Below are 23,994 nucleotides of genomic sequence, written 5' to 3'. Positions count from 1 at the left end.
CTCATGGAACTTTCATTCAGGTGGAGACAGATACGCAATAAACCATGAGCATAGTAAGTAAATCACAGTTATGTTAAAAGGTCATGTGCAATGGGGGTAAAACAGAACCGCGTGAAGGAGATGAGGAATGTGGGGCATGGGGTATTAGCAGGTTGTGGCAACTTTGAATATGGTGGTAAAGCAGAAATCAGCCCTTCTATGATCCGTAATAAAATTATAAACCCATCTAATAAAAAGGATTGTCTTACTTCCTTGAACAGAAGCATGAACCTTTCACTGAGATTTTCTATCATACTCCCCTTTATTATTTTGAACCCAGAGAGATGAATGATTCTTTTCAAATGTATTTTCAGATTCTTACTCTTTGTTCACCTTTGACCTTGTTTACTGTAACTCCTCTTGTTTCTGAGTGTACATTTGAGAGTCTTTTCAAATGCATAAACTAGCCTTTTGAAGTTTACTTGTGAGTATAGAACCTCCCCCTCCTGCAGATCCCAAAACTGTTTCCGGAAAGGCTCTCACGCTGTATGTGGGGGTGGGGTGGGATAGGAATCCTGGGATGTACTTGTGTGTAAAAGAGAACCAGTAAAATCGATGTGCTGAGAACTGAAGTGTCACAGTACCAATTTCTGGCTATTTACTCCCTTTCATTTTTCCCTATAAACAGACCTTGAAGAGACCATCAAAATTTCCTATCCTATGGCCTTTTTCTACAACAGCAGATATTTAAGCAAATATCTGAGACTTCCTAACAAGAAGAGACATAGCATTAGAGGGATGTGTTCCAGGGCCTGGAAACAGGATGTGGGTCTGGAAGAGAGGGAAGGGCCTGGCCTGGACTCTAGGTGAGAATGTGCAGTGGGTGGTTTCCAGCAGGGAACCAGTCGGCCGCCTCTACAAACAACACCTCATGTATATGAACTGCTGAGATGTTTCCCAAGAGCCATGGGAGTCATGGGAGTGGGGATAGGAGAGAAGGCATAGTTAGGGAAGGCCTCCTGGGGGAGGTAGCATTTTAGTTCAATCTTGCAGGTTGAGAAGTGACTGAGGGAGTTGGGGCATAGACTTGGGAAGTGACCGAAGTGTCCAGGGACTAGCAGGTGATGGTTTGACAGGGAACGGTCACATGGAAAGAAGGGATTTGGAATTGGTCAGGAAAGAAGCAAGAGCTTAAAAGCCTGCTGAGTTTGGATTTTGTTCTATAGGCAGTGGGGAGCTGTGGAAGGCTTCTGAGCCAAACATGGTAGACTCAGACCTGGACCTCCCACTCTCACACTTATTGTCCATCTAGCTTGGCTTCTTGGGAAAGCTGTCCCCTCCCCATAGTATGAACTCCTGCCCACCAGGCCCTGGCTGTGCAGGGCCACCTCTGTATGCCCTCTGCTAGGCTGACATCATTATCCCCCGTTTCCTGACAAAGCGCAATTGCAGAAACGGAAGAGAGGATGCAGTGGGCAAGGGAGGGTCCCTGGAATCTCTAAAAAATTAGTAAGGGCCAAAGATGACTTCAGTGTTGGTAAAGGATACTCACAAAGATGCCAAAAACGATATAATACTGTCATGGATAGGAACAGCAGGGAGGCAGAGTTTGTTTTCACATAAGCAAGAACTTAGTGAATTATCTTCAGAAGTGGTGAAGTCCCTGTCACTGGAGATAGTCAACCAGGGACCACTGCAAGGAAATTGTGGAGGAGGCAGAATATGAGCAAGACTGTCCAGGCCAAATGCCATGTACCTGAAGCAACATGAACTCCCAATGAAGACCATGGTTAAAAGAGACAATATTCAGCCCTGGACAGTGTGGCTCAGTTGGTTGGAGTGTTGTCCCATACACCAAAAGGTGGCAGGTTCAATTACTGGTGAGGGCACATACCCAGGGTGTGGGTTCAATCCTCTGTTAGGGTGCACGCGGGAAGCAGCTGAATGATTTTCTCTTATCGATGTTTCTTTCTCCCTTCCTCGCTTGAAAAATCAATTTAAAAATAAAGAGACAATACTCATATTTTATGTAAACATACATATTAGAAAATTGCTGTCATTTAAACATCTGTAAGCAATTTGCTATATCAATTAAGAAATTTCTACATATTCAAATCTGAAAAAGTGATCAGTACCGTTGCAGACATGGACCCCAAGGAAGCTCAATCCTCTCCTGAGAATATGCAAGGAATCTCCTGCTATTGCAAATGGCCCTAGGATTACCAGTTGTCTCAGCACTAAGCACATCAAGAACTCTGCTGGGTATGCTCACACACCCTGGCATGGCACAGCTGTACAGTTTTTAAGGCAAGTTCCTATCCTTTGCTCATTTGAGATTCACAGCACTGGTAGATAGGATCATTACACCCATTTTACAGATGATGCTTGAGAAATAAACAGTGACTAGCCTGCCCAGACAGGCGAGGCTCAGTGGTTGAGCATCGACCTAGGATCCAGGAGATAAGAGGTTCAGTTCCTGGTCAGGGCACATTCCTGGGTTGTGGGCTCGATCCCCATTCAAGGGCATGCAGGAGGCAGCCGATTTATAATGACTCTCTCATCATGGATGTTGCTATCTCTCTCCCTCCCCTGTCCTCTCTCTGAAATTAATAAAGATACATACATATATTTTAAAAGCGACTAGCCTGAGGTCACAATTGATTGTGGACCAGAACTGCAGTTTTCTGGCTGGTACAGGCCTTGGCACAGAGTAGGCATTTGATAAAAGCCACTTTCCCCCCTTTATAGTCTCTGCTACTCTCAATTCCCCCTCTAGGTGTAAAATCTCAATCTCAGAGCCCAAGGAAGATAATCCAAAGATGGACTAAGGTGCCACAGAGTAACCAAGCAAAAAAGCTAAGCATTACAGGCCCACTGAGAGGGGCTAGAGTGAGCCCAAACAGTACTCTTCTTGTATTACACTGCCCATATAAAAGTGCCATTTTTTAGGTCAAAAACTATTGGAAATTTGCATTTTTATGATTCAAACTAATTAATGCACTGGGAGTCTGTTTAAATTATAAGGGGGATTCAGCTTTGCATTTTCCTCACCCTACCACTGTCTTCCTGTCAAGCACCTAACAAGATACTTTTAATATAACTTAAAAGCTGTCTAGGGAATTTGACAAGTCAGGATGCTGACCCTTCAGAACTGAGGCACAGGCCCTGAAAAGAGGCCTTTCCCAACCTGCTAGAGGAGCTGGCCTCCCTGTGAGGTCCTGCCAGTTTGGCCTTTTCTATTTCTATCACTTCTTACTGGAAAATGGGGCTCTATGGGTTTCCGTGGCAATATCTGGATCTGAGGAGCACAGAGTGTCTGGGCTGCCCAAACTCAACTCGTAGCTGCTCTCCTTTGGGTTCTAAGACACTGGGAAAACTGCCCTTGGTTGCTTAGTAACTGCCACCTGCTGATTCTCCCCAGCATCCTGAACAATGACTAAGCAGTTAAATTCCCCAGGTTAAAGGCTGGGCCTAAAGGACTGGGCCAAAGGGCAAATCAGATACTTGCCTGGGGGCTGGGAGGGTGGCCCGGCCCTCAATCACCGTGGATGGCTTTAAGCAACTTTCTTTCAGGTCACGACCTTTGTCTCCCCAAAGGTAGGATGAGGTCAGGCTGGGTGATCTGTGAGGCTCTCGAAGCCCAGCTGCTCTGTGATTCAATGAAAGCCAGCTGCTTGCTATTCACTGCCTGGGAGGGCAGGGACTTAACTGCATTTTTCGGGGTGGGGAGAGTATAGGACATAGCTGCCCTTAGAAAGCTTCCAATCTAGTTGGAAAAATAGGTCCCAGGTTTGTGGCCCCGATACTGAGGGATTCTTGTAGCTTGGGGACACTTCCGTGGAGCAGTTAAGCCTGGGGAAGACTATGACAGGCAAAAAGAAGAAAAGGGCTTTCCTATCTAAATGTACATAGTGGGGGAGGGTAGCTGCAAAGGCACAGAGGTCAACTATGTGACACAGTTCTGCTCCAGGGTATCTGAAAAGAGCTGTTATAAGGTGAGGTGAGGTGCTTTTACCCCCTGGTGTCCTTGGGAACCTTTCCATAGTTCTGAGACATTAAGTGTGGTTTTAGGCGGATCACTCTGGCTATAGGTGGAGGAGGATGGGAGAGGGTTCAAGCCAGGCTCTTGCTGCTGCTCTGGGGAGGAAACATGGACAAGCTGAATGAAGTAGAGTGGAAAGGAGGAGGCAGATCCAAGGGCCATTGAGTAGATAAGAGCCAGGGCTGGGTGACTCATTCATTCACCTATTTACTGTGCACCTACTATGTGCCAGGCAGTTCTGGCTTCTGTCTGAGGGAGGAGGTCTGAGGCTAATAAGCATAACATGATGATTGGTCAGGACGCCCAGGGCTCACCTGTGAGCGTGTCCTTCCAGAAACCTGGGCTGAAAGGACGGTAGCCTAAGTGCTCTGGTGGCGGGGAGGTCTGATGAGAGCAGCAGCGGAGGGCCTACGTTTAAGGCATAACTGAACCCAGCCTAGGAGAGGAACCGTTCCAGCACACGGCATGACTGGCGGGGAGACTATCGGCGTGCTTGGAGAGCTGGCCGTGGGCAACCCCCGCCTGTGACCAGACCCCGGAGTTTGAGGGCGGTGGCTCCAGTCTCGGCCCCTAGGGCAGCCGGGGGATGCTGATGGCGCCCTCCCAGAGCCGCAGGGCAGGGTAGAGCGGCTCCTGGAAGGCGGCGCGGAAGGTGTGGAGGTGCCTCATGCCGTCCGACACATCGTAGAAGGCGAGGACGCCGGCCTCGTAGTCCAGGAAGACGCCCAGCCGGTCGGGGTCGCCGCGGGGCAGCAGGCGGCTGCGCTGGCTGTCGTGGAAGGCCCAGTACTCCAGGTCGTAGCGCTTCAGGCACCACGACTGGCGGTTGCAGCCCAGGCGGGCGGCGGCGGCGGCCCCGCGGCGCCGCAGGGAGGCGTAGGCCGCGCCCACCCACCAGCCGCAGCCCGCCTCCTGCAGGTCCACCTCCCAGTAGTGGCGGCCGGCGGCGAAGCAGTCGCGGCTCAGCACCTGCCACAGCGCGTCGAATCGCAGCGCGGGCGCGGGCCCCAGGCGGCCCAGCAGCGCGCAGCGCACCGTCAGCCGGTCGTCCGAGAGGCGCAGGCGCGCGTGCATGGTGTCGGGGTCCAGCGTGGGCGTGCGCGCGTCTGCGGAGGGCGGAGACACCACGGTGGGCCTGGTGGGCGGGGCCAGCGCCGCCCCGCCCCGCCCCGCCCCGGGGACGCCTCGGGCTCGGGCCGGACCCGCGGGTGTGCACAGCGAAAAGGAAAACTCAGAAATCGCCCGTGGAGAAATGGAAAGCCACCCTTTCAACCTTGACTGCCTCTGGGGAGGTGGCTGGGGGAGCATGGGAAGGAGAGCAAATTTTACTGCACACCCGGTGTACCATTTGCATTTTGAACCGTGGAATTTGTTGCCAATTTCTAAAAATTTAACTAAAAAAAACACCCATCACTTAACACTTAGGAGTATATCCTTCCAGTATTTTTACTTGCCGCTTTATCGCTTTCCTTAACATTGGTATCATACCACACATGCTCTTGGATAATCTGTGTTTTAATTTATTGATGTATTTATGAACATGTTTTACCACACCAAATAATATTCTTTTATTTTTTTAAATTTATCTTGATTTCAGAGAGAGGAAGGGAGAGGGGGAGAGAGTCATTGATCGGCTGCCTCCTGCACGCCCCCTACCGGGGATCCAGCCCACAAGGCGGGCATGTGCCCAGACCAGGAATCGAACCTCGATCTCCTGGATCTTAGGTGGATGCTCAACCGCTCAGCCATGCCCCACCGGGCAATATTCTTTTAAAGAGCATTTTAATGGCGAACCTAAGATTTTTATGTATGGGTGCATTATAATTAACCTACCCCCCTTTATAATATTTAGGCTTTTTGGGAGGCTCTTGAAAACACTAATAATGATTACATCTTTATGTATTTGATTATTTCTTTAGGATATAAAAGGTGTCCTAAAAAATGTATACACACCTTGAAAGTCATTGTTTATTAACATAGAGTTCATTTTCAAAATTTAAAAGAATCTACAGAAGTGAATAATTTTTTTGTAAATGCCTGTTGTCAGACTGATGACCGTTCTGGTACAGGGACTGCTGATAACTCAGAGCAATGGAATTGCAAACATCAATAATCATTTCATTGGTATTTGTGTGCCCTCAATTCATCAACTGTTGCCAGTTTTATACTGTAAACTATCTTTTATGTATCCTCATTAAAAAAAAAAAAGACTAGTGGCACTTTGGGGTAAATTTTCTTTGTTCAAAACTTGCTCTGGCTTCACCCATTATTTAAAATCAGTTAAACCTGAAAAGGAGTGAAAACTAAGTAAGTTGTCAGCTATAAAAGTGTGTATACATTTTTTGGGGATACCCTATATTCCTAACAGAGGAATTGCTGGGTCAACAGGGATGACTGTTTTCAAAGCCTTTGGTAAATATTGCCAAATTGTCCTCCAGAAAGGGGATAGTGATTAAACTCCCAATAATAGTTCTCTTTGCATTATACCACATACATAGACATAACATTCTTTTTAAAGTCTAGATCATAGAGTATGTGGATATTCAGCTTTAGTGGATACTGCCAAATAGTTTTCTCAGTAATGTTTTGAAGTTTTAATCTTCACCCGAGAATATTTCCCATTGATATGAGAGAGAGAGAGAGAGAGAGAGAAAGACATTGATGTTTGAGAAAAATATCAGTGGGTTGCCTCCCCAAGAGCCCCAACCAGGATCAAACCCACAACCTAGGTATGTGCCCTGACCGGCAATCAAACCCCACAACCCTGTGGTGCATGGGACAACGCTCTAACCAACTGAGCCACACCAGCCAGGGCTACCTGTGTAATTTTTTAAGGGAACAAAAATGTTCACAATATATCAGTAAATGAAACACAGATTACAAAACAGTATGTATAGTATGACACCATGATTGAAAAAAAATACATTAAATGTATAGAAATATACCAAAGAAAACTAAAAGGGCAAACAATAGTATTTATCTACTTCTACATATCTACTAGGTAGACATAAGCAGAAGAATTTCCAAAGCTCAACAGTGATTTACGAGTGATAGTCTTTTTAAAATTTTTGCTTTCCTTCGTTTTCTAATTTTTCTATAATAAATATTTTATTTCTGTATTTAGAAAAACCAGTAATAAAAGTTAAAAAACTAGGTTGAGTCTCTTAGGGGTACTCCATTTCTGTGATCCTCCGCCCACCCATGCACCCTGGGGGTCTTACATTTCAAGAAGAGCGATCTCTCTGGTGAGGGGCTGATTTTCAACAAGGATTCCTTCTTGGTGCTAGAGAAGCTGGACAGCTGGCATCTCATGTCTGCAATGAATTGTGAGAAATGAGTGCTGGTGCTCATGAAAGCAGCACAAATTATAAAACATAATAATAATATTATAAAACTGGAGATTTACATAATCTCTCTCCAAGAATCAAATGCAAATTTAGGTAGGAAATGCAAATTTACAGCCACAGGAAAACTCCAGGAACTATGTTCAGGTCTGACGAGAAATGCACTTTCCAGGGTCTGAAGCAAATTCAGTAAAAGTAGGTCAATGTGAGTGAGCCCTGAACACGGGGGAGGAGACAGCAGGTTCCGGGACCAAACTGAGAATCAACCACAGTATGTACTCAACAGTCAATGATGGGAGCAACCTCATGACAGGAACGCAAGTTCCAGGATAAAGATGGAAAGTGAGAAATTAAAAGAGAGTCTTCAGAAAGGTCATGTTCAGGCCTCATGCAGGCGAAAAGGAGTTCATGGGGAAACCCATGCCATGGTCCCCGTCTTCAACAGCTCAGTCAGCCAAATGGGGTGAGAAAGGGGCTCACTGGAGCTACCAGTCAGGGCAGAGAGTGCTCCAGGTCACAGAGGAGAGAGGGGAAAGGGCTCTGGGGCTTGGAGGGGTCTGGGAAGGCTTCATGGAGGAAGAAGCACCTCAGCTGAAACTAAAGGAGCGGGAAGATTTGGACACCCAGAAAAAGGATGGGGAGCTTTCCCAGTAAATGGGTATAGCGAGAGCAAGGACATTAACGGCATGTCAACAGTGAGGCGCCATGAAAGGTGTCTGAGTGAGGAGAGACATGAGCAGAATTTCCAAAGCTCGCTCAGGTGAGGAATGGACGGACAGGGCGAGAGTGGAAGCAGAGGCCCTGTTGGGAGACTGAGGCCTGAACAGGGACGGAAAAGGGACTGGGCTCAGTAAGCACTGCAGTGGCAGAAATGCCAGGGATAAACTTTACTGTTAAGAGCAGATTGGCGTCCAGAAGCAGCTGACAGGGGCGGTGGTGCTGCTGGATTCCATTTTGGCCTACTGAGCCTGTAATGTCTGTGAACACACACACAGAGAGCTGGGGCCGGGCCTTGGAAGGGCAGTGGTGCTGCAAGGCCCCATTCCTTCCGGTCCTTCCTGGGAGTCCGCACCTCTCAGTATTACCTGTGATAGTAAAAATGATGGCCTCATCTGGCGGTGGCTGAGGGGTGACAGCCTGGGAGGGAGCAGACTGCAGAGAATCACAGAACAGACTCTGGGACCAGAGTATCTATGCCTCCCAGCTCTGAGCTTCAGTTTCCTCATCTTTAAAATGGGGATCACGAAGGCACCTACCATACGGGGTAGTTGCTGGGTGAAACTGTGTAAAGGGCTTAGAACAAAGCCTGGCACAGAGCAAGTGCTAGCTGTTACCATGCACTCAACAGGCACCTCCAGTTCTTTGGGACGGAGCACTGAGAATGTAAATGGGAGTGAATGCATTATGGGACCATCTGCGTATCTTCTTGCCAGGGGTGGTGGTGGAGACTTCACTGCCCACTCACCGGATACTCACAAGCCCAAAGCTTCCTGGGGCCGACTGCTAAGGTTTTTTTCTTTCTTTCATATTTAACTATTTTTTTAAATTGAGATATATTTACTGCTACCATTCTGGCATGTGGTTTTCTTATTAAATAATTACATTTCAAGAAGAATTTTTCAGTTGAACTATGTGTTCAAAATTCCAGTGGATGTTATGGACAAAATGAACACCACCAACATTAAAAATCTGCTTTCAGCCCTGGGCAGGTGGCTCAGTTGGTTGGAGTGTCATCTCATACACCAGAAAGGTCCCAGATTCGATTCACAGTCAGGGCACATACCCAGGTTGCGGGTTTGATCCCTGGTCTGGGCGCGTACAGGAGGCAACCGATCGATATTTCTCTCTCACATTGATGTTTCTCTCTCTTTTTCTCTAAAAATCCCCCCAAAACCCCCATAAACATATTCTTAGGTGAGGATTTTAAAAAAATCTACTTTGATGAACTGGCTCAGGAAAATCCACTGCTCAGCCCTGCTGCATGCATCACGGTGTCCCGAACCGTGCTCTCCTGTCTCAGTTTGAAATTCCTTCCCTGGTTCTCTCCCACTCTCAAAATCTTAGTGATTAAGGCCCAACTCAAGTGCCAGGTCCTCCAGGACGGCTTCCCAGTTTCCCATCACAGTCCCTCTCTCCATCTGAGCTCCGCTGGCCCTGGCTGTCTTCCTCCGTGACTCACCTGTTGAAGTTGGCCTGCTTTGCAGCCAGGGCCTGGCCTCACCTCTCCCCATTTCCCAGAGGTGCTCGGCGGGTGCTTGCAGCGTTTCTGCCTTGCTTCCTCCCACCTCTTTCCTTCTCCTATCTCCCGATCTTCAGAGCTGGCACCACCCTGCCAGCCCCATTTGACAAGGTAGCTTCCAAGTTCCTCCACCTCATCTCCCACCACTGTGCCCCCTCTCTGTGCCCAAATCTCATCAAGTTCTCCCCTCTCTCTGGGCCCCTGGCACATGCTGTTCCTTCTGCCTAGAAGATATTTCCCTCAGATGTAAAAACAGCGACAGCAGCAGCTAACTCTTACATGGTGCCTATTATGCCCCATTCTAAGCACTTTGCGAATAACAACTCATTTAATCCTTTCAACAACCCTCTGAGGGGGGAACTGTGTTACCATCTCTGTGTTATGGATGTGGAAACAGGCAGAGAAAAGTTAGGTGCTTTACCCAGGGTGGCCGGGTTGGGAAGTGGTGGACCTGGGGCAGGAACCCGGTAAGTCTAGCTCCAGAGTCGTGCTGTGGCCCCTCTGCTCCCGGCCCTTCAGCTCTGCAGAGCTTACAGAAGACTTCCTTCAGGTCAGTATGCACAACCCCTTCTCAGAGAGGCCTCCCCCACTTCCCCACATAAAATATCTCCTCCTCCTCCTGGTCACCTTTATTCCACTTAATCTGCTTTCTTTTTCTTCAGAGCACTTATCACTGACGTATGTTCATTTGTTGTCTGTCTTCCCCCAGAAGGACTGGGTCCCACAAAGGCAAGAGCTGTGCCTGGCACATAATAAGGGTTCCATAAATGTTCTGAAGGAATCATAATAGCAGAGATGAATGAATGAATGAATGAATGAATGAATGAATGAACGAACGAATGAACGAACGAACGAATGAACAGATATTTCTGAGCACCTGTTTTGTGTCAGGCCCTGCAGGAACCTCAGAGCTGGACCCAAAATGGTTCTTGCCCTCCACGCATTTATGAGAGGCAAGAAGGGATTCATGCATCCAGGTCAAGAACACACTCAGGCAGGAGATGGGGCAGGCCCTGGGGAGGAAGGACAGAGGGGTAGATGTCCAAGGGAGAGAGTGAGCCCAAGGTGGCATGGAAAGGCTTCCCAGGTGAGCACAGCTGTACTGACCCTGCAGGGACGGTGGGACTTGACCAGGCAGAGGAAGAGAAGGAGTTGGCCATTCCAGCTGGGGCCCCGGAGCAGATGCAGTAGAGGTGTGACAGAATCCCAGGAGCAGAGCAGTGTGGCTTCAAGAGGAGAACAAGGTCTCAGAAGGGGTAGGAAGTGAAGTCAGAAGGGTGGGTTGGGCGCAGGCCCAGGATCCCTTGACCACCCAACCAAGGGCCACTGTGTGGGAGAGACATGATTCACGATGGCGGTCTTCCCCTTTGTCTCTGGGCTAAAGGACACTAAGGGAGTAAAGGACACAAAGTTGGTCACATGGTGACTTACTTTCCTTCAAGCGAACCTCTAGTGGCGTCTGTGTCATGTTCTGCATGGCTTCCAGGAGGCCCTTGAAGAAGGTCTTGATGGGCTCAAAAGATTGAGGCACAGGGTGGCACAGCTCCCCTGAGTTCAACTGATGCTTCAGCTCCTGCTCAGTGGCCATGAACTCCTGCATGGGACACAAGGGTCAGGGCTGCTCTACAGTGGCACCAGGAACAAACCCTGGCCATCAAGCGCAGGCCCCACCCCACCCTGCCCTGGTACCTTGGGTCAGCCCGGGGCCGTGCCCCCAGGGACCACCACACAGCAGGCCCTGGGTTGGAAGACTGTGGAGGTCCCATTTTAGCACTCCCCTCTTCCCTTCCTGCCTCCCATGCTCAGAGGTTTCTCTATGCCGGGCGTTAGCATTAGAGGCAGAAACAGGAGACAGGCTGACTGCCCACTTTTAAGTTGCTCACCACATCCAAAGAGGCTCTGAAGCTTTACAGACAATGTGACAGGGGTCTGCTTGAGGTACAGAGGGACAAAAAAAGAGTGAGGGGCCAGTTTTCCTGGGGAAGGAGCCCCTAGAAGTTCAACTGGAATGCTGCCAGAGGTGGTGTGGCCACCACAGTGGGGACCTTTCCTGTTTCTGCCTGGACAGCACCTTTTAAATACCCTTCCGTGTTAAGTGTGGCTTTGCTAGGTAGAAGCTAGAAAATGCACTCTCCCAGCCTCCTTTGTACCTGTGGGGCAGACACGTGATGAGGCATCTCCAATCCAAGACTTGCATGTGGAAATGAGAGGTGAAGCAGCATGTAGGGAACAGCGGTGGTGGAGGCTCCAAGGGCCAGTGCCTGGGCCAGAGGTGTGAGCTGTGATATCTTGCTCAGCAGAGAAGCAGTGGGGCCTGCCCTGGAGCACACCTGTGCTGTGGCCCGGACTTCCCTCGTGTTGCCTGGTCTTCACCCTGACTTTCTGGCCCTCCTGGAGATCCTGTGAGCTGCCTACTACTCTTTCAGAAACTCCTTTCTTGCTTCAAACAGTTATAGCTAAGAACCCTTTCTGTACTTTCTGAAGGGCTGTCCTGGCAAGCAGGCCCTGGCGGTAGGAAGTGATGCCCAAGCAGGATGGGCAGACGGATGCCTCAGGAGGATGGCCCACACTCAGCTGTTGGGCAGAGGTAGGCCCACAAGGCAGCATGCTGGGCCCTGGGAGAGGGCTGTGAGATGGTCCCCAAGCCCCATCCAGCCTAGGAAGCTGTGGGTCTGGAGTTCATCCTCATTTTGTGGGGAAGAAGATAAACTGTGGGGAACCAGGGCTAAGGTCCCACTCAGAGCTGCAGTGGACCTGGCCAGGGAGTCAGGGAGGGCAGGGAGCAGCCCTGGGGTGGCAGGATGGTGGCCCAGAGGACAGATGGGTAGGATGGGACTGGGGAGGGCGACGAAGGACAAATCTCACCACTTGGTAACCCCCAACTCCAGCATCTAGCACAGTCTGACACATTTAGGTTGAAATAAATGGATGAAACTGAGCACATCTGCTTCGTGCCTTTGCAGACTTAGAGAACAACCCCCTAGCCATGCGTCTCTCAAGACAGAAGCTGGGAATCATCTTGGATTCCACCACTTTCAATCACCAATCCTGTTGTACCTCTCAGACCTGCCTTCGTCGCTTCACCTCCAGGCCCCTCACTGGCCCAGCTCACCACCTTTCTCCTGGGCACTGCTGCCTCCTAATTTCCCTGTTCGCCTCCAGTCTGACCTGCCTAGTCCATTCTCCGGCCATCGCCAAGGTGACCTTTTCATAACATTAACCTGACCGTGCCATTCCTTGGTTCAAAACACTCCCCTGGCCTCCATTTCTTCACAGCACCAAGTCTGAACTCTATGGCCAGGTATGTAAGGCCCTCAGAAATGGTGGCTGTAAACGTTATTTCATTAGTCCAAGATGTAAATTATCTTCCTAACTATGTATATTTTCTGACCACTTGCACAGGGACAAGAAGGTCTACCTGCTAACAGGCAACTCTGTGTATTAACTCGGTGTGTAAATACTGTGCTCAATGCCACAGTAACCAAGATGAAATGTGGGGGGGTGCGTGGCAGGTGGCAGCTGCGAGGCAGAAACCCAGCATTACCTGCAGTAGCTGGACAGGATTGGGCTCCTGGCTGATACTGCAGATCCTGTCGGAGAGACTGTTCAAGACGTCAATTTGGTCCTCACAAGATATGATTTGCTCCCTGTATGCCTGGAGTGTAAACTGGGTATTTTTATCAATGACTTTCTTGGCCAGCACTTCTTCTTCATCAAGTAGTAATCTGAGTTCAGTGAATTTCTCCGTCAGCCAGTTTTTACTTGACTCTGCATGAGCCTAAAAAGAAATCCAGTTACGGGGGATATGAGTGCCAACTAGGAAATCCAGACTAATTAACATGAAAAACCTATTACGACATCTAAAAGCAAGGTGGCCAGTCAGGGACAAGATCAACTTATCAAAACTCAAGCTCTCCTGAGGACCAGCCATAACCAATTGGAACATGCATGGAGAAATAAAGGTCCTTTGAAAATAGTGGACAAAACAGCAATATATCTAAAAATAAAACCTAGCCGGGCCTGGCGTGGCGCAGCAGTTGAGCGTCGACCTGGGATCCAGGCGATCGGGGTTCAATTCCCGGTCAGGGCACATGCCCCGGTTGTGGGCTCGATCAATGACTCTCTCATCATTGATATTTCTATCTCTCTCTCTCCTTTCCTCTCTCTGAAATCACATGCCATATAGGTTAAATTGTCTTTGGGCTAGCTTAGGAATTAGTCTACATCTACAACATGGTTTCTATGGGTCATTGAGCCTGGGCACAAATATATCTTTGTTGAATGACCAAATGAAGGCAAGAAAATGTGTTCCAAACCCTTAATTTAGAAACACATTTTCAAGGCAAGGTATGTAAACAAATGGAGGACCTTTCTACAGAAACCAAGAGATCAAATATCTATATCTTCTCCCAACCAAGCTATGTTCCAAGTTTCTACAGATCCACTCTGTAAAGAAGAATATACAAAATAATCTTAATGACACTACACATTATTATAACTGAAAATACCCACAAGAAAACTTCAGGCGCAAGCATATGAGGCTGATTATGCAATATGGTTAAAAAATTTAACAACTCTGGCAATGAGACAAGGAAGTATGCTGTCTACTCTAGGCTGCATTGGTTCAAAGTGAAACTGGATCCCAGACTGAACTGGACTGAAGTGTGGACACGGCCGGATGGGGCCAGGGCAAGGACCTGACAGAGTCTAGCTGAGGAAGATCTAAGGCCTGTGGGAGAGAAAGAATTTGAGCAGCGAAGCAGCCCTGGACATGGAAGTGAAGGATTTTGCACAGGGAGTCCCCGGCTGCCATTCGAATCCATCCCTGCCCAGGCCCCCAGGGCACCCTCCGGTCCCGAGGAAGGAGGAACTTGTGAGGAAAATGGAAAAAACTGTTTTGCTGAAAGCTCAGTATGACTTTGGACATCCTGCTATGGACGTCTCTCAGGGGCCTCCCACCAGGGAAGGAGGTGTGCTTGCCAGCCCTGCCCAGGCCACATTAGCCATGACATCTGTGCACTCTGATATGTAGCAGTGGCTGGCAGGAGGAGGCAGGGGAATGGCATGTCCAGAAAGGTGGTGGAGACCAGTGGCATCGCCAGGGTCAACAGCAGGCCTGGCCTAGTCCTTATCTTCCTAGTCTCAGACTGGCAAAGGCTAGTTCATGTCACCTTCTGTCCCCAACCCCATGCTGTGGTCCAGTCCTTACAGCTCTGGTGGGTCACAGGGAAATGCACAAAGTCAGGAACCAAGGATGCTTACAAACTTCCCAGGGTGCCCATCTAGGCCTGTGTGCCTCCGGTCTGTTTCCTGGCCTCCTCCCTTCCCCCTCTGTTCACGAGAGCAGCAGGGCTGACTCCTGCAGGCCAAGATCCCCTTTCAGGCTCAGTTTGGTTAAAGGGAGTAGGAACTACAGGGAAGTTGAAGGGTGAGGGGAACAGCCAGGGTATCCCTGCCTCCCTGAGTCTCCTCCACCCTTCTGCTCCCACAGGACAGGGCCTGCTCTGGCTCCAGCTCCTGACTAGGTGGCCCTGGACTCTGCATTATGCTAATAACGCCTCCTCCCTTTGGCGGTGCAGCCCAGGGGTGAAGGTGCTTCCTGCTGGGCCAGTTGCCTCACCACGCCCTGGTTGGCTGCTCTGCCTCTTCCTTGCCAAACCCTCAAAGTGGACTTGTGTCTTTCTGGGTGGAACTTGATGGATACAGCCATGGCCCCAGGTCCACCTCTACCTTCCTATATGACCAATGACAAGTTATTTCCTTTTCCTGGGTGACTCCATCTCCAAGGGCCTTTCAGCCTGACACTGTATGCACATTCTGAATCCCTACCTAGGTCTGGATTCAATAGACATTAACCAAATTTAAATATATATACTTTTTCTTCATTTATGAAAGTATCAAAAGCTCACTGTAGAATATTCAGGAGTTTCAGAAAGAAGAACACAATCACTGCATACCATCATCTTATCCCAGTTTGAGTAACCAGTTAGGGTAGCAGGCAAGTGTTGAATTCCCCCTACACCTGCATGTATGAGCCCCCTGAGGAGCCATGAGGAGGACAAACAGCCTATTAACAAGGATGTCAGAGAAAATCCTTTAATGGGTGTTGGTTGGGGATTAATAAGGACCAAGTCTTTCTTGACTGCTCTGTGAAAAGGAGTAGTTAGTTAGGCCTGGTCATTGGCTTCTGAACAGCAGACTTTGGACCATGTATGAACTTTATTGATTTTAATTTGTTTACAAAACTGCTTTATGGATTAATTTGCCTACAAGTGGTCTTTGCCTTGGTACTGGCCTGTGTCAACAAGTATGGAGCAACATGGTTGCCCCAGACCGTGCTGCCCCAGACTGCCAGCCTCAGTTGGGCAGAACTCACAAGAATCCTCACAGATGTTGTACCTGTTGACCAGATTCATCACTTTTGGACATGTGTCCTGAAGGAAGTAAATCGAGGTGCCAGAAATGTTCACTGCAGTGTTATTTTACATTAGTGAAAAGCAGGAAATGATCTAAATGTTCAACATTAGGAAAATGCCTTAATGAGCCCCCCCCCCCAAAAAACCCCAAAACCCCAGAATCAAACAAACAACAAGAAAGGAAATCCTCAGGTGCCCAAAACAAAGAGGGAACTTGATGTCAGAGCCCTGGGCAGAAGATAAGCAGACACCTGGGGATGGATGGGCATGCAGGTATCTGAGAGCACACTCCACTGGGTGCTCAGGAGGGTGCTCAGGGCACCTGGCCCCATTCCAGCTGAGAATGGGAAGGGGGCCACCTGCACCAAGCCAGAGTCACGGAGAGCTGCTCCATGCACGAACTAGGCACCAGGAAAACTCTACCCACTGGCCTGAAGAAGCTGCAAGGAAACTTGTCACCCATCCAGGGTCATGGGAGAAAAGAGAATCACTAGCAAAACAAACAAATAAACCCAACAACTGGCTTGGAATCTGAACTCATGGAACCTCGAAACTAAAAAATTCACATGACACCTGGTCTGGAACTGCTGAAACTCAGAGTCCCCTGCAGATGCTCATGCCACAGTGCTCTGAAAGGCACAACCCAGGGCGCATGAGGCACCATGAAAAATACCTACTGAAGGTGTGGTGGTGATACAAACGTCAGGTCACACACATAAACGAACCATCATGTCTCACCTCCATACTGGGGATATGATACTATATAAAAGAATATTCATGCCCGGCCGGGCATGGCTCAGCGGTTGAGTGTTGACCTAGGATCCAGGTGAGGGTTCAATTCCTAGTCAGGGCACATGCCTGGATTGTGGGCTCGATCCCCACTCGGGGGCATGCAGGAGGCAGCCAATCAATGACTTATCATTGATGTTTTTATCTCTCTCTCTCCTTCTCCTTTCCTCTCTCTGAAATCAATAAAGATATATATTAAAAAAAAAAAAAAAAGAATATTCATGATAGCCCACGGACACAGGCAACAAACAGTGTACTGAAGGCCTGGGACAGGGCGGGAACTGGGTGGAGGGGGGCAATGGGGGAAAAAGGGGAGACATCTGTAATACTCTCAACAATAAAGATACATTTTTTTAAAAAGGGAAAAAAAAAAGAACATTCGTGTACAGAAGAAAAAAATCTCAGAATGTGACTAGTGGTTGACCTGGAGTGGCAGAATTATACCTGAATTTTTATATTTCAGTTCCTGCTTGTTGACCAGGAACTGAAATATAAATGCCCAAGGGAGACAGCCTGGTAAGACATAGTGAGAAGAGTGGGCAAGCAGGGGCTGGGAGATCTGGGCAACACATGCCCTTCTCATGAGCGTGTCCATTGCTCAGCTCTGACAGCTCCAATGTGAGAATGCAGGCACTTCCTACTTTTCCACAACTAACATTTTTTAATTTGGGTGCCCTTGACTGGAATCGAACCAGGGACCTTTCAGTCTGTGGGCCAATGCTCTATCTACTGAGCCAAACTGGCAAGGGCCACATCTAACTTTTTATACAAATACCTCTCAGCTTTAAAATGCTGACCACTAATTTTTCTTAATACCTTCTGAGGGCCACTTAGGTGTAAGTCCAATAAAACGTATTCAGGATTTGTACGCTGGAAACTACAAAATGCTGATGAAAGAAAACAAAGATCTAAATAAATGAGATATACCATGTTCATGAATTCTCAAGTGCTGTAATTATAGAGAGGGAGAATAAATTAGTGACTGCTGGGAGATAAGGATTGCTGGGGGTGGAGGGGCGACTATAAAGGTGAGGCATGAGGTAGATCTTGGTGGTGATGGAACAGTTTTGTATTCTGATTACAGCAGCGGTTACTCAAACTACACACGTGATAAGCTGATATAGAACATATATATATACACACTGCCAATTTTCTGGTTTTGCAATTGTACTATAGTTAGGTAAGATATAATCCTTGGGGCAAACTAGGTGAAAGGCACACAAAACTTACCATCTTGGCAACTTCTGGTGAATCTGTAATTATTTCAAAGTAAAAGTTTGAAAGTTGGGGAGAGGGTTGAAAGAAAAAAAACACTTCTTAGATTAAGTTGAAACCTGCCTCCTGAGTCTGTCCACGTGGATCCTAACTCTTGTCTTGGGAACTCCATGCTATATCTGCTCAGAGACTTGCAGTCAGTGAACCTGTGCCCCAACCGTGGTCTGGCTAAAAAGCTCAGAGCACCTCCCCCATCCCGTCAGGTGCGACAACTTTCGGTTTCCAAATCCTGTTGAACTGCTTTATCCGCCTGGGATTGGAGTCCTTCTCTTGAAGATGTGAGGGACACTATTAATAATTAAGCCAGGGCCAGGGCCAGAACTTTCCTCAGCAAACTGGGTCCTGTAGTCCTCTTTCAGATAATGAATGTTGGGTAAACACAAAGCTAATTCTGTGGCTTGGCGTTGGCCTCGGCATTTCCACTTCTTAGATTAAGCTAAAACTGGCCCCCCTAGGCTGTCCATGTGCATTCTAACTCTGTCTTGGGGGCCCCACACTATATCTGCTCAGAGATTTGCCAACAGTGAACCTCCACTGTGGGCTACTGACGCAGTCAGAGCCATTCTCCCTGCCTAACTTGTGTCAGTCAGCGGCTCAGAGCTCTCAGTGGAGCAGGCCCTAGGAAGGGCATCCCACCCCAGCCCTCACTTTCAGGAGGCTGAGAGGGTCAGGGACTGGCCAAATTCACATAAAAGGCCCCTAGAGACAGAACAACTTTTTCATAGTCAAAATGGCAGCTCATGATAACAGCAGCCTCAACTTCCCATTTAAAACCCACAAAAGAATCCATTTAAATAAACATCATTAGGAAAGGAGAAACCTGAAGAAAGTAAATATTTGTGGAAAATATTTATACCTTACTTTTCCTTTCACCATGGCAGTGAAACCTATAGAGCTATCTGTGTGTTCCTTAAGCTGTATATTACTTTGTTTAAGGCATTTAGGGGATGGAGGACTAGTCCCTTCAAGAGAATGGCCTTGGCGATGGTGAAGAAAGGCTACTCCTCCATTTTATGAGGTGTTACAGGCCAAAGCTGGGTGCTGGGCAAGGACAGACTCACCACAAAGCAAATGGAACAACAGCCTCAAGCCCCTCACTAGCAAGACCCCTTCATGATCTTGCACTGAATTTTGTGTTCTTTTGCTCAAAAAGGGCCCCCCAAATCAGCGATTTTCAACCTTTTCATCTCATGGCATACATAATTTCTAAAATTCTACAGCACAGCAAAATATATTTTTTGTCAATCTGACCAAAAAAAAAAATAGGTGTAATTTTTATTCATTCACACCTGACGGCTATTGCTGTGTTGGCTGTTGTCATTTTTTTATTTGACAATCTAAGGGAAAAGAGGCCAGTGCCCCCGACTAAATAGTCAGCTATCGCATGTTTTACAAATTCTTGCCGCATGCCGGTTGAAGATCGCTGCCCTAAATTTTGGAAGCCCCAGACCCTACCAAACCCGATCCCCTTTGAGGTTGGTTTTCTTTGCCCTGGCTCCACAGTGGGGAGAATCTCGTATCCGAGGAGAAGTGCGGGCATCTCAGCTAGAAGGAAGAAACGCCCACTTGCCTTGAGCTGTGCAGCAGCATCTTCTATCTGGTTTCTGTTGCCAACTTGCTGCTGCCTCTTGGTTGCCAGTTGCTTTACATATTCTTGGGTGAGTTTCTGTATGTGAAGGAATTAGGGAAAAAGTATTAATACTGTCACTTTCAAGATTACAAGGCTGCCCAGGGGTCATCTCCTTGTACCCTGTGTTGTGTATCAGCTGAGGTGTCTGAGGCTCAGGAGGTGAGATAACTTGCCCAAAGTCAAGTAACAAGCTAGAGGATGAGCTGTAAAGAGGGCCCCTCTGATCCTCAGAGTCCCGCATCAGGGATTCTTCAAACCATGATGCCCTCCTTCTTTCTAGGCTTGTGACCTGCTTTTCCAGTCCCTCAAATGGGACCTTAACGCAAGCAGCTTGGAGACCGGGGAAGAGAATTCACTTACAGAGTGAATACAGTGGTCCTTTGGTTTTCGAACATGATCCGTTCCAGAAGACCAAGTTCTGAAACGTTCAAAACCGAGGGATCAACAGCCGACAGCTGGGCCTCGGGATCTTGCCCTGAGCGGAAGCCGTGAGGCATGTTCCACTTCCGAGGTGTGTTGGAAAACCGAAGCATTTCCTTCCGGGTTTACGGCGTTTGTAATTGAAATGATCGTCAACGGAGACGTTCGAGACCGAGGCACCACTGTATTAACTGAGCACCTATTACGTGCTGGGCCTTGTTCTAGGAGCTACCTTTGTGGAACTTGCCTTCCAGAGGGATCTGTGGCCCTCTGGCCTGGACTAAGATTCCGAAGACCTGCATGTGTGAGAGGTCTGTGGGGTTCATGCTCCCCTCCCCCTCCCATCTGAAATGGCTCCCTTCCCTACCTCTGCTTTTTGCAGTTGCCATTTTTTCAAAGGCCTGCTCTGTGCCTCTTCCCACCAGTGGGACTTTCCCCCCTCCTTCCCCATCCTAGCTTACGCTCCCCTGTTGGGCCAACTGGGAGCTTCCTGAGGGCAGGCCTGCTCCATTCCTGGCTCCCCATAGGGACCAGATGGTGATCTAGAAGTGTTTGCCGAGTCAAACAGAATTACCTGCCAACTTCAAGCGGGCACCTGGAGCCACCCAATAAGGTATGAGCACAAGCCCCAGAGTCAGATGAGACCTCCTGGTCTGAGTCCCACGTGACCTGGGCAAGTGCTCTCACCCTTCTAATGCTGGGTTTCCTCAGGGGATAACCTCATAGGGTTGCGTGGAGAGGAAGTGCCCCATTAAGTGCTTGGTGTGGTGCTTGGCGGACAGTAAGTGCTTAATAGATGAGGCTCCTCTTATTTTAACATCTAACAAGCATTTGCTACTATGCACACAGTTCGATTCTAGTTGGGGTGCGGGAGTGGGGACACAATAGTAACCCGCGTTCCAGGAGCACATCCTTACCCCACCGTAATTTTTAAGTTTTCAGGTCTAGCTCCTTGGGTTAGCCAAGGGTAGCCCAGCCTCCTGCTGCCTGTGCCTCTGTCACAGGGTTATTTCTCCTATCTTAGTGCTTGGTGAAACCCTGCTCATTCTTCAAGGCCGGTTCCAGTGGCACCTCCTCCAGGAAAGCTTCCTGCGCTTCTCGTCCCTGGTTCTCATGGTCTTCTATCTGGCTCCCACTGACCACTGGCCATCCCAGTTACAATACTTACCACATCGTATTGTCACTGTTGTCCCCTCACCAGCCACGGAACTCCTCCAGGTTGGGGAAGAACTGATCTATTCCTTGACTCACTACGCAAAGTATGTGCTGAATGTGTTTGATGAATGAATGAATGAACGATGGATGATGGATAAATAGGTTAGTGAGTGGGTGTGTGGGTACAAAATGGGTACCCATAGGTAAGTGGGTAACATGTCCTATGAGACCCACAGCGATATCTCTGGACAGCACCCTTGTTAACCCTGGAAAACAGCTCCTTTTGAGGACCTATTATTATTACAGGGAATTTATATAAGAAAAGGAGGACCTTAGAGGCAGAGGCAGGCCTTGAATCCAGGACTCCACCTGCTGGACTGGCCCTCACACGGCCCATTCTCACCTTGGAGCTCCAAGGTTGTTAACCATGTGATAGTGTAAGTCATGCCATGCAAGGGAAAGAGCTCATTCATTGTGGTGCTGGGTTAGTCATGGAAGACTTCTTGGAGGTGTCAGTTAATAGAATCAATGTCCACTAGAGGCAGGTGCGCCTGTCTAACCCAGAGAGGTGGAGGGATTTGACCAGAGCTACAGAACAAATGGGCCACAAGGCTGGAACAAGAGGCCAGAGCCCCTGCCACTATTAGGATTAAGCAAGGGTGAGGGCTCCCAGGTGAGAATGGACCTTGGGGCCAGTCTGCCTGGTGGAGTCCTGGGTTCAAGGCCTGCCTCTGCCTCAAGAGCCTTCCTTTTCTTATTGATAAAACGGCTGTCCTAGCTCCCACCAGGCTTGTGGAATCGGAGTGCGGGGAAGGGGAGGGGGAGTGCAGCGGGAAGCCGATGCTCCCACAGCAGTCCAGCAGTCCACAGCCCCTCCTTGTGAACTCCAGGCCAGAAAACCAGATCTATCTGTGTAGCTTCCCAGGCTGCGTGGCTGTTTTCTAATAGGGAGGGATTTTAATATAGTTAAAAGGCAGATTTTCTTCTGGCGCTAGAGCAGTGTGGAGGATGCTCCATGGTAGACGAGGTCAAAGGTAAACGGGAAACAGCCGGGGCCCCCAAGTTCTCACTCTCACGCCTCTTCTGCCGCTTAGCTGTTGGCCTTGGCTCGCCTCCGCCCTACTTGGGCATCAGTTTCTCATTCTGAGCAACAGGTTGGCCGCCTTGACGATCTCCGGGCTGCCTTGAAGTTTCCAGGTCCTAACGGGGACTGGCAGGTGGGCCCCGGGCTTGCCCCCACTCCCCCCCACCCGCGTGCCCCGCGCGCCCCCGGGTCCCCACCTGCACGTGCGCCGCGTCTTCCAAAGCCAGGCCCACCGGGTGGCCCCGGTGCGCGCCCAGCACCGGGCAGAGCGCGCACACGCACTGCCGGCAGCGGCGGCAGAAGAGCTCGGCCGGGCGGTCGCCGTGCTCGGGGCAGCGCCAGCCACGCGCGTCCTCGGCCTCGGCGGGGCCCGGGCCCCCGGGGGGTCGGCACAGCGCCGCGGCGCCCGCCATCCGCTCGCGCGGGTCCTCGCCGCCGGGTGCTGGGGTGCTGGTCGGGAATCGAAACTGGACGGTGGGGCGGGGCCCGGCTCGGGTCGGCCCAGTTCTGGGGTGGAAGTTGTCAGCGCGCCGGCGGAGGTGGGGGGCGGGGGTGGGGGGGTGGGGGCGGGGTGGGGGGTGGGGCGGGGGGGCGTGGCCTCGGCTGCACCGTCGCCCTCCAGACCCGCAGGGTGCTCTCCCGTCCTTTTAGCCCCTGCTGGAGGCTCAGGCTTGGCCGAAGCCGGCTTTGTGTCTGGCCTAGAAGTGCTGACCACAGCAGAAATGGGGGTTTGCTCCTGCATACCTGAAAAATAAAACAGTTATTTTACCAGCAAAATAAATTGACTTGGGCATAGCAGAGGAATTGCAATTCGGGACACGTAAGCTATAGCAAAAACCATAGGCAAGTCCAAGGAGCAAAGGAGAGGAATGTTACTTTGTAAAGAAAAAGGAGGAAGTTGGGTGGGGTCATTTTGAAGGAAAGTCCATTGAAGGAAAGTGAGAGTGGAGGGTGGTGACAGTTTCTCATTGGCAAGAAGGAAGCCTGCCTTCCCCGGAGCAGTAAGGTAGTGCCCACTTGCACTGACCATTCTTCTCCTTGGACTTAGAGTGGTAGAGCCTGAGGGCTCCCCCTTCTGGGACTTAGAGTGGTAGAGCCTGAGGGCTCCCCCTTCTGGGCTCCCCACTCCATTTTAAATGAGGGTTCCCTTTATTTTCACACTCCTAATGGGCTAACTGGAAGGAGGTGGGCTCTCCTCACCCCTTGGTTAGGCTAATCCAGTCGTGCTTAGAAAAATGCAGTCCTCTGGATGGGACCAAGTTGACTGACCTTCCAGAGTGGTATGCATTTACCTACACTTTTCACTTTCCCTTGATTCTCCCTCGCCCTTTCCCCAGGAGAAATAACCATTCCCACAAGAAACACCCTGGAAACTCCAATTGCCCCCAGGTTCAAGTCTCAGCCTCAACCGAATGTAAATTGGTACAGCCATTATGGAAAACAGTGTGGCAGTTCCTCCAAAAATTAAAAATAGAACTACCATATGATCCAGCAATCCCACTTCTGGGTGTTCATTCAAAGAATGAAGTCAGTATCTCCAAGATATAGCTGCACCCTCGTGTTCATTATAGCAGTATTCACAATAGTCAAGAAATACAAACAACTTAATTGTCTTTCAATG

At 49.3% G+C, this 23,994-nt stretch overlaps 1 protein-coding gene across 1 annotated transcript; it reads right to left on the bottom strand.

Annotated features, from left to right (window-relative positions):
* Nucleotides 1-2,004: 2,004 nt before the first annotated feature.
* TRIM14 (tripartite motif containing 14) lies at nucleotides 2,005-22,821 on the bottom strand. Its single transcript, XM_081151502.1, has 6 exons — nucleotides 22,571-22,821; nucleotides 19,655-19,750; nucleotides 13,149-13,382; nucleotides 11,036-11,198; nucleotides 7,243-7,335; nucleotides 2,005-5,127 (listed from the first exon to the last, which is right to left on the bottom strand). Exons 1-6 carry the CDS (start codon nucleotides 22,784-22,786, stop codon nucleotides 4,592-4,594), a joined length of 1,338 nt encoding a protein of 445 aa, XP_081007628.1. The 5' UTR covers nucleotides 22,787-22,821; the 3' UTR covers nucleotides 2,005-4,591.
* Nucleotides 22,822-23,994: the final 1,173 nt, after the last annotated feature.

Source organism: Miniopterus schreibersii (genome assembly GCF_964146895.1).
Source record: "Miniopterus schreibersii genome assembly, chromosome: 11".
Lineage (NCBI taxonomy): Eukaryota > Metazoa > Chordata > Mammalia > Chiroptera > Miniopteridae > Miniopterus > Miniopterus schreibersii.
Note: the sequence above shows the minus strand (reverse complement) of the source record. Positions and strands in the feature narration are given on the sequence as shown.